The sequence below is a fragment of the Juglans regia genome, chromosome 13 (assembly GCF_001411555.2).
Source record: "Juglans regia cultivar Chandler chromosome 13, Walnut 2.0, whole genome shotgun sequence".
Lineage (NCBI taxonomy): Eukaryota > Viridiplantae > Streptophyta > Magnoliopsida > Fagales > Juglandaceae > Juglans > Juglans regia.
In genome coordinates, this window is record NC_049913.1 from 2,777,014 (window position 1) to 2,791,648 (window position 14,635).

General features: G+C 36.4%; 1 protein-coding gene across 4 annotated transcripts in view; it reads right to left on the reverse strand.

Annotated features, from left to right (window-relative positions):
• LOC108989240 (MADS-box protein JOINTLESS-like) overlaps positions 1 to 14,631 on the reverse strand; it is a 40,755-nt gene extending 26,124 nt beyond the window's left edge. For 2 of the 4 annotated variants that reach the window (XM_018962786.2, XM_018962784.2), the window contains exons 1-2: positions 14,528 to 14,631; positions 13,581 to 13,785 (exon numbers count right to left, since the gene is read on the reverse strand). In XM_018962786.2, coding sequence (XP_018818331.1) covers positions 13,581 to 13,762 — 182 coding nt within the window. In that variant the 5' untranslated portion in view covers positions 13,763 to 13,785; positions 14,528 to 14,631. Of the gene's footprint in view, positions 1 to 13,580; positions 13,786 to 14,432 lie in introns of all 4 variants that reach the window. The other 2 variants (XM_035683963.1, XM_018962785.2) reach the window with 2 other exon arrangements.
• Positions 14,632 to 14,635: the final 4 nt, after the last annotated feature.

A 14,635-nucleotide genomic window follows, 5' to 3' on the forward strand; every position in this document is an offset into this window, starting at 1 on the left:
ACTGGGATTTACTTCTCTATTTACTTGGGAGATGTGGTTTTGGGGAAAGTTGGAAGACATGGATCCGTTGGTGTATATCTACGGTGCGATTTTCCGTGTTGATAAATGGCAATCTAGAGGACTTCTTTCAGAGTTCACGGGGTTTGAGACAAGAAGATCCATTATCACATTTACTATTTGTTATTGTTATGGAGGCACTACGCAGGATGATTTCGACTTTGGTGGATAATGATTTTGTAGATGACTTCTCGATTGGAACCCCGGATAGGGGTATTATTACTATTTCACATTTGTTGTTTGTAGATGATACGCTTATTTTGTGTGAAGCCGATCAGAATCCGGTGTGAGCTTTGAAAGCCTTGCTATTATGTTTTGAAGCAGCTTCTGGCTTGAAAGTGAACTTTGACAAATCAGAGATGGTGCCAATTGGAGGTGTTTCTAACTTGCGCCAACTGGCTAGAACATTGGGTTGTAAGATTGTCGCGTTGCCCATGACCTATCTGGGACCTGCCATTGGGGATTGCATCGAGGGCATCCTCCGTTTGGGATACGGTGACCGAAAGAATAGAGAGGAGACTGGCAAGGTGGAAGAGAATGTAATTGTCGAAAGGAGATATGATTACTTTGATCAAGAGTTAACTTTCTAATCTACCAACCTATTTCTTGTCTCTTTTCCCTATATCGGCAGGAGTGGCGGCCCGTATCGAGAAGTTACAACGAGATTTCTTGTGGGGAGGAATGGGGGAGGAGTTCAAGTTCCATCTAGTTAAGTGGGAGATAGTGTGTCGTCCTATCTCTAATGGTGGCTTGGGTATAAGAAATTTGAGAATGTTTAATCGGGCGTTACTTGGTAAATGGTTGTGGAGATTTAACAAGGAACCAGAAGTCTTATGGAAAATGGTGATTGAACATAAATATGGTGGTTTATAGGGGGGATGGTATACTAGAAAAGTTAGAGGGGCTTGTGGAATGGGCCTGTGGAAACACATAAGAAAATGGTGGGGGGTCTTCAATCGACACTCTAGACTTCAGGTGGGTGTAAAACTAGGATTAGATTCTGGAGAGATGTTTGGTGTGGTAACAATGCCCTACAAGAGCTATTTCCTTCACTTTTCCAAATTACAAGTGCCAAAGATATCAAAGTGGCGGAAGTTATAGGGATCTTGGGTGGGCGGATTCACTGGAATATTAACTTTAATGGGGAGGCATAGGATTGGGAAATGAGCAGTTTTGTAGATTTTTATAGCCTAATATACTCCATACGACCGAACATGCAGCATGAAGATGGTATGTAGTGGATACCTGCAAGGAAAGGCGTCTTTTCTGTCCGCTCCTTTTATAAGCTCTCACAAAAGAGCCTGATACTCAGTTTCCTTGGAGAAGGCTTTGGAGGCACAAGGCACTCCCTAAAGCCTATTTTTTTTTGTGGACAACTTCATTGTGAAAGATTCTCACCACCGACAACCTGAAGAAAAGGAGGGTATTCATAGCAGCTTGGTGTTGCATGTGTAGAATAAGGGGTGAGTCGGTAGATCATCTTCTTCTACATTGCGAATTAGCAAAGGAACTCTAGAACGAGGTATTTAGTAGACTAGATCTAGCGTGGGTTATGCCGAAGACCGTGGTGGCAGCGATGGTGTGTTGGACAAACATTAGAGGTACGCAGCAAAGCGATTTGGAAGATGATCTCTATATGCATCATGTGGTGTTTGTGGCAGGAGCGAAACGAGCAAACGTTCGAAGACAACGAGAGATCGGTGGAGGAGCTAAAAGTTTTATTTTTTAGAACTCTTTGTACTTTGACTATTGTTGTGGACTTTGATGGCATGGATCTACACGATTTCCTTGCTTCTAATGCGCCTACTTAGCTAGGGCATGAGAGTTTTGTAATTGGCATTTTGCCCATTCTTTTAATAATAAACGTTGTTTTATTTATCAAAAAAAAAAAAAATTGTTAGTCCTCAACATTTTAAATAACCTCACCAACTAACAAAACGTATATGTAATCATATATTTCTAGAATGCATTTCAGCCCCCAAAATCAAATAACCCTTTAATTTTTTAAGTATATGTGTGTGTGTGTGTGTATATATATATATATATATATATTACCCATATTTTAAAAATATATAGAATCCCTACATTTAGTTTTCTTCTAAATCCAAATTTTATCCCAAAATCTCATAAAAACAAATATTCTCTTAAAAGCCAATAAGTTTTCCCTAAAAAGTTTTCTAAAAGCCAAAAATATATTTTTCTAAAAATCATAATGTGTGATATTTTTATTATCTCCCTTGAGTTTTCTTTACGTTTTTCCTTGTTATTTTCTATTCTCTCTTTTTTACTCGTGGAATAATTTCTTCTGGAGAGTTGGGTTGGCATGGGTAACGCACAAAAGGGAGGTTTATCTTCTTTCAAAGTGGAGATGTTTATCGCAGTGCAGACGATGATCTCCATATGCCAACTATGGTATATTTGAAAGGAAAGAAATGAGTGAAAGTTCGAGAATGGAAACGGTCTCTAGATGAACTTAGAAGTCTCATCACCACCATGTTGTTTTTATGGGCAATAATTATAGATTTCAATAGGCTATCATGTCTACATGATTTCTTTGTAACTGTATTTGGTTCTAACCCTTAGCTAGGCGCATTATCTAGTATACATCCCGTGTACCTGGACTAGGCCTATTTAACACTCATCAATAAAGTTGTTGCTATCCTATATAAAAAAAGTATCCCATTGTGTTTTTTCTTGTGTGGTGAATTTATTTATTCCTTGTGCGCGCGCTATATTATCTTCTTGCTTATTGAAAAAAATTGGTATCAACTTGGTATCAAAGTTGAACCTTGGTTTTTTATAATGTTTTCATGGTGTTTTATAATTTACAACCGATACAAGAAATTCATGGACCAAGTAGTCCATCAAAATATGTCACACTTATCTAAAGGAACATGGCGTTGAAAAGGAAAACTTTAAATTCATCCATTGTCTCCTCACTATCTTCAAAACTTCTATCAAAATGCACCACAATAGAAACATAAGAAACTTACCTTGTAGACCCTTCCAACTAACTAGAAAATCTACCAATTTTCTAGGCATTACCAATATTATCCCATTCTAGCAAAGAAGTTGTTCCACAAGTTCTTGGCTAATTCACAATGAAGTAACAAATGATCTATCATTTTCCCATTATCTTGGACATTTAGACCAATCCACTACAATGATCCTACACTTTCTACCACACCAGGTTGTTTGGCAATGAGAGCAATTAAAGTTGCATTAAGGCTTTTTTTCAAATCTTCCATTTGCATGAAATTCATGAAAGACGCCCATGATGTATCTCTAAGCACTTCCCAACAAGTTTGAAAAAAGCCATAGAGAATCCATTCGAACCTGCAGCTTTGTCACCCACCATCCTTATCGCTTTCCAAATCTCCAGATCTTCGAAAGGTAGCCCAAGTCATTCTATTTCTTGCGACTCAAGAACATCAAAGGTAAGTCCTAATTTCGGTCCCCAAAAAAAGTATTCCAAAAGAAAATGCTCATAGTACTTTACAATGTGGTATGTGATCGTTGATTGATTTGAAGTAGCCACCCCATCCACCAATAATGTCTAAATGACATTGTTCCCTCCTATGCGAATTTGCCACTCAGTGAAAAAATTGGGTGCACTTGTCCCCCTCCTTCAGCCATAAGGCTCTCGATTTTTGTCTCTAAGATATTTCCTCCAATAAAGAAACCCTTTTAAGTTCCGCAGACACTTAGACTTTACAAGCTCTCTCCTCTTCATATAGTTCCCTAACCTTCTCCATACCCTTTAATCCCCTAAGTCCTTTTTTGAGAGTATGCTTTTGGCCTTCCACATTGCCAAATGCTTGCTCATTCCAAGCCCTCAAATCTTTCTTCAAAGTCTTCAATTTTCTTGCCATGACATAGCTTAGATTGCCATAAAATTGGTGTGAAGACCACCACTGTCAGACTTTCTCAATGAATCCCCCTGATTTCAGCCACATATTTTCAAATCTAAAGTACCTTCAACCTCCAGGAATACCTCCACAATCAAGGAGGATGGCAAAATGGTCTGAGCAAAGCCTGAAGAGTCTCTTCTTAATAAGATTCGGGTAATGTGCTTCCCATTTATGTGATACCAAGAGACTATAGAGCCTAGACCAAGATGGATGTTCTCGGTTAATTGACCAAGTAAATGAGCCACCCATAAGAGGAAGATCTAATAAATCTTGTTCAAAGATAAAGTAGGAGAATTCTACCAATGCCAAATTGAAACTAGAGTCACCCGATCTTTCACTCGGAAACTGATTGATGTTGAAATCACCACCTATACACCAAGGTAAATCCCATATGATCTTTACACCAGCCAACTCATCCCATAATAACATTCTTGTGTGATCTATATTAGGACCATAAACACTTGTCTAAAGGAACAAGCTACCATGAAAGTCCCCCACACAATCTTCTATCTTCTTCACCACCCTTTGATCCCACATCATTAAGATGCCTCTTGAGGCTCCATTGGATGGCAGATGAAGCCATCTCACTTGATTACATCCCCACAAACTTCTAGCTGTATTTAATGAGAAAAGTTCACATTTCGTTTCTTGTAAACATACAAATGTCTACTTTCCATTTCCGAAACTGGTTTCTGTCAGTTGGATATGTGTTGGCTATCTATTTATGGCAGGATTCTGTATATATTGTTGTAGATATCGTGTATTTAGTACGACTTTTATAACTTCCTTATTTAGTTAGATTTGATTGTTGTAATGGCTGATTTTCAGCCTTGTAATTAGTGATATCGTTCAATATAATGAAAAGAACCCTTACAATGAGGAACATTCAATCCAATTGACACGATATCAAAGCGAGAATTTATGTTCAGTGTTTTCTTGTGGGATTGGGTCTTGTGGTTTTGATATTTTGGGCTCTTTTGAGTGAATTTTCTTGATTGTCGGAATCTCTGTGGAGATTGATAGAACTAGGGGTGAGTTGAGGGATTATTGGTGGTTGATAGTTTCGATGACTTTCTTTGGTGGTCTCGGCACCCTCTGTCTTTCTTTGGGGCCTCTCGAGTTGTTGTTTGCTGTTTAGGCTTGTTGAGAAACAAATTTGGTGGGCTTGGAGCTTTCGAGTATTTTGTTTGGTTTCATCATGTCTCCTAGTGAGTCTTTTGGGGTACATTTTATTGAAAAAAATTATTTTGCCTAGGAATTCCAGTTTCATTTGTTTGTTACTGGGAAAGACTTGTGGGGCCATATCGATGGTAGTGATCCGACTCCAGCAGAGCCTAAGAAGTTGGCCTAGTGGAAGGTTAAGGATGCACGTGTGATATCCTGGATCTTAGGATCTGTAGATCCCCTTATCGTGCTCAATCTGAGGCCATATAAGACTATGAAGACCATTTGGGAGTATTTGATGAAGATTTATCACCAGGACAATACTGCCCGCCGTTTTCAATTGGAATATGAGATTGCTAATTACACTCAAGGCAATCTCTCCATTCAGGAGTATTTTTCTAGTTTTCAGAATTTGTGGGGAGAATTATCTAATATGGTTTACACTAAGGTACCGACTGCATCTCTCTCAGTTGTTCAAGTTGTTCATGAGCAAAGCAAGAGAGATCAATTTCTGATGAAATTACGCTCTGAATTTGAGGTTACTCACACAAATTTGATGAATTGGGATCCTTCTCCATCCTTGGATGTATGTTTTGGAGAATTACTTTGCAAGCAGCATCTTCTCACATAGGCTACGTTTCAACAAGATTCCCTAATTTCCAATCCTAATGTTGTTGCCTATGCAACTCACAGGAAAATGAAGGGTAAGGATATGCACAAAGTCCAGTGTTTCAGCTGCAAGAAGTTTGGTCATATTGCCTTCAACTATGCAAATAAAGTTTGCAACTATTGTAAGAAATCGGGACACTTTATCAAAGAATGTCCCACTCGGCCTCAGAATCGTCAAGCCAATGCTTACCAAGCAGTGACCACCTCTTCTGCTCCAACGATGTCCTCAATTTCTTCATCTACAGCTGGACAATTTGTTCTTACTCCTGAAATGGTACAGCAGATGATTGTGTATGCCTTCTCCTACTTAGGGCTCCAAGGTAATGGTACTACTTCGTCTAAGTATTGGCTTGTTGATTTTGGTGCATCTAATCATATGATCAGTTCATCTAATGCTCTTAGCAATGTTCGTCCATATCATGGGTCATCTCATATTCAAATTGCTAATGGAAGTCATTTAGCTATTAATGGGGTTGGGGATATTAATTCTTCTTTCAAAGATGTTTATGTGTCTCCTAGACTTTCTACTAGTCTTATTTATGTTGGCCAATTAGTTGATAATAATTGTAATGTTCATTTCTCTCATGGTGATTGTCTTGTGCAGGATCAGGTGTCGGGGAAGATACTCGCAAAGGGGCATAAAGTTGGTAGACTATTTCCACTGCAGTTTTCCATTCCTAGTTGTTTATCCTTGGTTTGTATGACAGTTAACACTCAGAGTGAAGTATGGCACAAGCATTTAGGTCATCTAAACTCAGTTGTTTCGTCTCATATGTTAAATTCTAGTTTGTTAGGCAATAAAGAACAAGTTAAAATATGTCATTTGACTATTCTGTATGGAAACTTGGTAAGAGTAAGACTCTTCCATTTCCTTCTCATGCTAGTCGTGCTGAAAAGTGCTTTGATATTGTGTATAGTGATGTATGGGGCATTTCTCCTATGATTTTCCATGCTCAATATAAATATTTTGTGACCTTCATTGATGATTTCAGTCGATATACTTGGGTATATTTTCTTCGGTCCAAATCTGAGGTCTTAACTGTTTTCCAAACCTTTGTAGCCTATGTTGAGACCCAATTTTCTGCAGGTATTAAAGTTTTGAGGTCTGATTCTGGTGGGAAATACATGTCCCACAAGTTTCATGATTTCTTTCATCGCAAAGGAATTGTCTCTCAACGTTCCTGTCCTTATACCCCATAGCAAAATGGTGTGGCAGAATAAAAGAACTATCATCTCTTGGACGTTGTTTGCACCTTATTGCTCGAGTCCTTTGTTCCTTCTAAATTCTAGGTTGAGGCATTGTCTACTATAGTTTACTTAATTAATAGACTACCTTCTCAAGTCTTGAATTTTGATTCTCCATATTATCGTTTGTATCATCAACATCCTACCTATCTTAATATGCACACTTCTAGATGTGTTTGTTTTGTTCATTTACCTCCTCATGAACGTCACAAACTTTCTGCTCAATCTGTGAAATGTGCCTTTATGGGTTATAGTCTTTCTCACAAAAGTTATGTTTGTTATGATCATTGCTCTAACCGATTTCGTATCTCTCATAATGTTGTTTTCTTTCAGAATCAATGTTTCTTTTCTACCTATGTTGAGTCATTGCCTGAAATTAGTATTCTACCTTGTTTTGATGTGTTGCCTCCTTTTCCTAAACGGTTCAAACCTGGAATTGTGTATACTTGACATCAAGCGACCTTGCCCCTTCCCGAGACTGACCCTCCATCTGAGACTATTAAGACACCTTCTCCTGAGATTGACTTGTCATCTGAGGCAATTCCGATCAGTTCTCCTGGGCCTGACATGCCTCCTGCACCTAGACCTCATTGATCGACTCGAGCATCACGTCCTCCTGATCGGTACAGTTTCTCCCACACTTCTCTTAATGCTACTTTGTATTCGATTCCTATTCCTACATGCTTTTCTGAGGCTATTAAACATGAATGTTGGCGGAAAGTGATGGATGAGGAACTTCGGGCTCAACAAGAAAATAATGCATGGGACATGGTTCTTTGTCCTTCTAATGTTAAAGTCATCGGTTGCAAGTGGGTTTACTCGATTAAGCTTCGCTCTGATGGGATTCTAGACCGGTATAAGGCCGATTAGTTGCTCTTGGGAACAAGCAAGAGTATGGGATAGACTATGAGGAGACATTGGCTTTTCTTAGCCTGATCCTACTCCTCTCCATGCTGATAACACTAGTGTCATTCAGATTGCTGCTAATCCCATTTTTCATGAGCATACGAAGCACATTAAGGTGGACTGTCATTCTATTCGGGAAGCCTCCGACACTCGTATCATTTCTCTTTCCCATGTCTCCATTGACCTCCAAATAGCTAACATGTTTACAAAGGCCATGACACAACAGTGCCATCAGTTTCTTGTGGGTAAATTGATGATTCTTGATCAACCAGCATCAATTTGAGGGGGGATGTCAATTGGAAATGTGCTAGCTGTCTATCTATTTATGGCAGGATTTTGTATATATTGTTGTAGATATCATGTAATTAGTAGGACTTTTATAGCTTCCTTACTTAGTTAGATTTGATTGTTGTAATGGCTGATTTTCAGCCTTGTAATTAGTGATATCGTTCTATATAATGAGAAGAACCCTCACAATGAGGAACATTCAATCCAATTGACAGTTTCTTAAATTGTTTTCTTCCAATAAATACACTCAACCTTAGATTTGATTGTTGTAATGGCTTATTTTCAGCCTTGTAATTAGTGATATCGCTCTATATAATGAGAAGAACCCTCACAATGAGGAACATTCAATCCAATTGACAGTTTCTTAAATTGTTTTCTTCCAATAAATACACTCAACCCTGAAGCTCTCCTCTGCACCTGACACAATCTCAATTTATACCATCTTCTCTCAAAATATTGTTTCTCTGCCACATTTCTTACAACTTGGTCAATTTCGATAAGTCCCTTTCTTTTCTTTGGTTTATCTTATTTTCGTTAATAAGTTGTGTTGTGGTTGTTTGTAGTTGAGATGAATTTGAAATATGTTTAGTTTTTATAAAATATGTTAGTGGGTCATGTGGTGATTTTTTAACTAAGAATTATTTTTGGAAGAGCATATGTTTGGTTGTATGAAACGAAGAGGTGTTTCTGTTGAGATTTGGTAGGAAGAACAAGTCAGCAGTCAGAGCTTTGGGTGTTTTGAATTTTAAACATGAAGTGGGTTTCTGATGGATGGTGCATGTTTAAATCTCTGGTTGGCCGAAGTTTATGAAATAAGAAATTGACCATTTAGTTTTTGAGAAATCGGCCTTGATGAAATCTACGATCGGTGATTCGGTATTATGGAAATTTTGGAATAGGGAACATGTTGGCTACTGGTTTAACTCTTAGAAATAAATATAGTATAATTGATAGATTTTTCTTGAAGTACTTAGGATCATACTGGTTGACTAATTACTAGACTGAGAAATACTATACTTGAAATGCTACTTGGATTCATTGTGATACATATATTTTGGGTTCTATAGTTAAGTGTTACGGTATTTTACACAGTGTTTTAATTAAGTTACTTTAAAGGTGCTCATTGTTTATAGATTCCTCGAAGATATATGAATAGTCTTAGAAATATTAACTTTTACTTGAAGATGTTTAGAAATTTTTATAAGTGGTTTACATCATTATTTCATTATTTAGGTTCTGAGTGATACTGTTGTCATTGTCAAGTGGTAATTGGTGTATCCAAGTAAGTGGATTTAATTGATCTGATATTTTTATCATTTTTGGACACTTTACTAAACATGTTATGAAATGTTATTACTCAGAAAATTTATTTGCATTGCATAATAATTTATTGGGACATCTCATGACAAAATAGTATTGAAGTGTGGCTGAGCCTAAAAGAAAATAGTGGTTTCATAGCGTGGACATTTATATATGTTATCATGACGTATTCAAAGAATATTCTTATTTGGAAACTTCATGTGATTTATGGTACGGTTACATTTATATGAAAAACATGTGCTACGTTCTTTTTATGGAATTAATCGTGGGATATGATATATGAGTCTTATATTAGTATGGAACCATTACTATGTTATATTGGAAATGATAACGATACCAGAGGATACTAAAAATGTGTAAACCCTAAACAGAGAAGGAAATGGGAAGGATAATTATACCAAATAACATTGAGAAAGTGTAGATTTCAAATGGAGAAGAGTTTGTGGGAATGACAGCTATCCTTGAAGGGAAAGTTCCCTATGTAGATAAATTTTTTGAAGTGCTTCCCTACATAGTACAAGATTTTTAATTTACATTCAATACTATGATTTTAGTTTTCGTTTTTATTTTAATCTTATTTTTTATTTAATAAATGAGGCTCATATATTACACCTAGTTTAATCAATCATACTTATCGAGTCGTGGACTTACCTTCCACCTGTAAAATTTCTTATTTTACAGATATTAAAGAGGAGCATGCAAATAAAGAAGCTTAGAGGACACATAGGAGGGTTAGAATGAGAGCTAGGAAATACGAGTCATCTATAAAATTGGGGCATGACAAAAATGCCTTCCACAGAATCTAAAATCATCTTACTTAACACCTCATTAAGGTACTGAAAAAAAAAGTGTTCTAAGGTCAATCAAATTGCTTTGTGAAATTTGAGAATCAATATAGGTAAGCTAAAAAATATATCAATATGTATTTCTTAGGGTATTCCAAAATTAGTTTAGGATAATTTCGAAATAATTAGCCTATATATATATACATGCCATGTACCATCAACATTCTAAGTCTGTTGTTTCCGATGCATTAAAGAATTTGCAATTTGGAGTTTTTTAGAAGAAGTTATGGCAAGTTTACAATAGGCCAGGTGCCTGAGATGGCAGAATGCTATGAAGTTTTTAAAGTTGATCTCTTGCTTTCAATTATGATCTCTAGCTTTAGCTATCGCTTAATTATATATCTTTTCATTTTTTTTTAAGTGTCCATTATAGTTCATAAGTTTTATTAGAATATTCATCTAGTCAAGGGTCCTAATTGCTTTATATTCAATGTCTTTTCACGAAACAATGTAAGTTGTAATTAGGCCTATATATATGCTCGGAGAGTTTTTTTTTTTTTTTTTTATAAGTATGCTCGGAGAGTTATTCCAAATTAACCTAGTTAAAACCCAAATCGTGAGTGGAAAAGCATAAGGTGTCAATTTGAATTAAAATCAGCCTCTGCCTCATGAGAAGAAAGATTTACTGTAATAACTCTTATCATTTAGTAGAGTTCTGATAAGTGCGTGGCAATTCGTTGCTTTGTATCCCTTTTTGAACTCTTTAGTGGTGATATTTTGTATCTCATAATTGCCAAAAAAAACAAGATTTCCTGTATCTCATTGGTGTTCTTCACTTGGATGGTGAGCCTATGAACTACCCCTTGTAATTAAGTGTGTGCTTGTGTTACGTACCTCCTTTTCTCTCTCAAAGAAAGAAAGAAAGAAAGAAACCTAGTATCTGACGGGATAACTTTAATTAACATCTTTATATATATATAAAGAAACGAAGTGTTTGTAGTTTTTTGACAAATTAGTTCTAGAGAATACGCGGTGAAGCATCCTGAATCTTTATGACTCAGAACTAATTTGTCAATGTGGGTGAGCCAAAAAAAAACAAGATTTCCTGTATCTCATTGGTGTTCTTCACTTGGATGGTGAGCCTATGAACTACCCCTTGTAATTAAGTGTGTACTTGTGTTACGTACCTCCTTTTCTCTCTCAAAGAAAGAAAGAAAGAAAGAAAGAAACCTAGTATCTGACGGGATAACTTTAATTAACAATATCTTTATATATATATATAAAGAAACGAAGTGTTTGTAGTTTTTTGACAAATTAGTTCTAGAGAATACGCGGTGAAGCTTAGAGGATTCCTGATCTTTATGACTCCCCTCTATATTTTTCCTTCAATGTGGGTGACAGATCGAGCAGCTTGATTTCAGTCGAATGTGCATGAGTTTAATTAGAGAAGGATTTTTCTGTGTACTTGGGCTATGCCTATTCTTATTAATATAAATATCTTTTACTTATAAAACAAAAAATTAGAGAAGGATTTTTCCTACGTACAGTGATGACCTGGTAGTTATTGGAAATAGCTAGCAGTATTACTATTAATGGAAACACAGAACAGTACTTAGGAAATGCAGCTTGATTTCAGTACAGTTGAATGTGCTGGAGTTTAATTAGAGAAGTTTTTCCTGAGGTGATGATCATGATGTGCATGGTTGATATATATAGGAAACTTAAGCACTAGTACTAAATGGAAGCAAAAACAGTTTCGGAATCAATCAAGCATCACTAATAGGAAAAGGCACTACTAATTATGAGGGAGATTAGCTTATATATATGTTCTAGGATATATAAAAACAATTTAATTTAGGTTCTCCAGTTTGCATGTACGTAATACGTACTGGAATACAGTACTCAATGTCGTGTTAACATTGTTACGATATTTTACTCCTATTTGTGATTGTATATCATATTGAGCATAAGATCCATATATAATCTCAAGTACTTGCTCATATATTTCTCCCACTTTGAACTTTTTCCATACATTAAGAATGCAAGTCCAAAGGTGTTATTTATCAGTAGAATATATCAGTACTACTACCACAACTAGCTAGTTAATTGATACTAACGTCATACAGGCACCATATACATACATTATATATATACACACACACACGTATATATATATATATATATATAAGGTAGGAAAAGGATTTAAGGAGGGTCAATCCTAAAACAACAAACTAGTAACAATGACGTTCGTAAGACATAATATTGATTGAGGATATCGATAAGACAGCACATTTTAAGTGGCTTCATTATACGGATTTGTCTTCGAATTAAAGTAGCTGCTAATTTCCACTTACATTTTTCATCTTCATAAAGTTGCACACATGAGACGTTTCATATCCATTTATTTTGAGGTTGGGTTTTTGTAAGTTCTTTACCAAAGAAGATCAGATGCTGGGCTTGGTCATATTACTTGGTAGAATTGAGATCATCACTCACTAGCTAGCGTTAGCAATTCTAGCATCGGGCTTTCTTTGGGAATAACTAGAAATGTTTTCATTTTCCTTGATATTCATGTAACTCTAAACCAAATGCTTTAATCCCAAAACATGTTCCTAAATTAGTAATTCATGATATGATTCATTTGTATACACCCTATATTTTATGAAGATATCCTTATAGAAATGATGTCAACAGATTAGTACGTAGGAGGACAACAAAAGTGGATAAAACTAGGAGGAAGTGCAAAAAGATTAAGATCGCGAGGCATGCATTAAAGGAAAACTTGAACACCAAATTGAAAAATCAATTACTCATTATAAGCTAGTAGTAATTTATAATTAACGTTATCACAAGGGCTTATAGCGAGCAGTCTACAAAATGAGTACGTAGCAGCTAGAAACGTACGCTAAACCCTTATGGGTGAAATTAATTATGTCTCTCTTGCTTATCTCTAGCATGAAGATTGAGATTTATGTATGCAGAAACCGTATGATTCTGTAGTACTTTTTTCTTTTATTTGATGTATTGTAGTACATTCTCAGTCATTTATCTAGTTTGTTTGGTCCTGTTGCTTAAAAGATCTTTTATTTCAAGCATCTGGCTCTCTTTCAAGAAATCATTTGTGAATGCACGAACAAGTACTCAATCTAAAGGTGTAGACAGCTACTTACTTTACTCTAATTAATAGGATATATGTTCTTCTATAAGTAGAGAGGTGTGAGAGAGGGAGAGAAACCTTGGGCTGGCGTAATCAAAGAGCTTTCCGGTAGCCGAAAAGACAATGAGTGCCATTTCAGCATCGCAGAGAGTTGAGAGCTCCAGAGCCTTTTTAAACAGTCCCTTCCTCCTCTTAGAGAAAGTCACCTGCCGTGCAGTGGTGTTGTCGATCCTCTTGATCTGAATTTTCTTTCTCGTCATTTTCCCGGAAAAATCGTCCGACGCTTCATCACACCCACCAAATAGTCAGTCTATACTAGTATTCGACAAAAAGAGAAGCTCTTAACAAGGAAATTTTAAAAGCAAGATACAAAGTGATACGTGGAGAGATACGAAATAGAGGTCATACTACATAGGTTTTCAGATGGTTTAGGAGAAATCAAAACGATACTTGCACCAAAGAGGGATGATTTTCTTTCTTAAAAATTCAATCGAAGTGAATCATAAAAGGAGAAGCTGCAAATGCTACTCGTTAAGAAAATCAAAACATAAGAAAGAAATCAAGAAATGATCTTTACACAAACACAAACTGGCATCAAATTAAGCAGTTTTCTTTTTTCACAAAGAGAGAGAGTATAAATCGTTGAGATAAGAATAGATGGAAGAGCGATATTTTGAAAAAAACCAAAGAATCAAACTGGGTTTACTCTCCCCCTCGATCCCCGGGGAAAAAAGGGAAAAAGAATAAAATTCAAGCCACCCTTCACACGAAAAGTCAATTAATCTAGCAGATCCCCTACAAGTCTGCTAGGGATAAATCATTCCCGTAAATGAAAAACGGAGAGAGAGAGAGAGACAGATAGTGGTGTGTAGAGTAAAGAAAGGAAAACAGAAACATGGACTGTCCAGAAAAGGGGACAAAGAGCCGTACTTTGGGAAATGTCACCAAAAACCAGGGGGAAGAAAACCCTAGTAAGAAGTAGTGTGGAGTTGAAGAAGAAGAAGAAGAAGAAGAGGGAACCCTACCAATCCAAGCTCAAAGAGATTGCAAGTAGCCAGAGGCGGTGGGAGATATAGGGATTCTCCAGAATTAATGGGTGTCATTGTTTACTTTATCTTACTTAACTTTCTGGG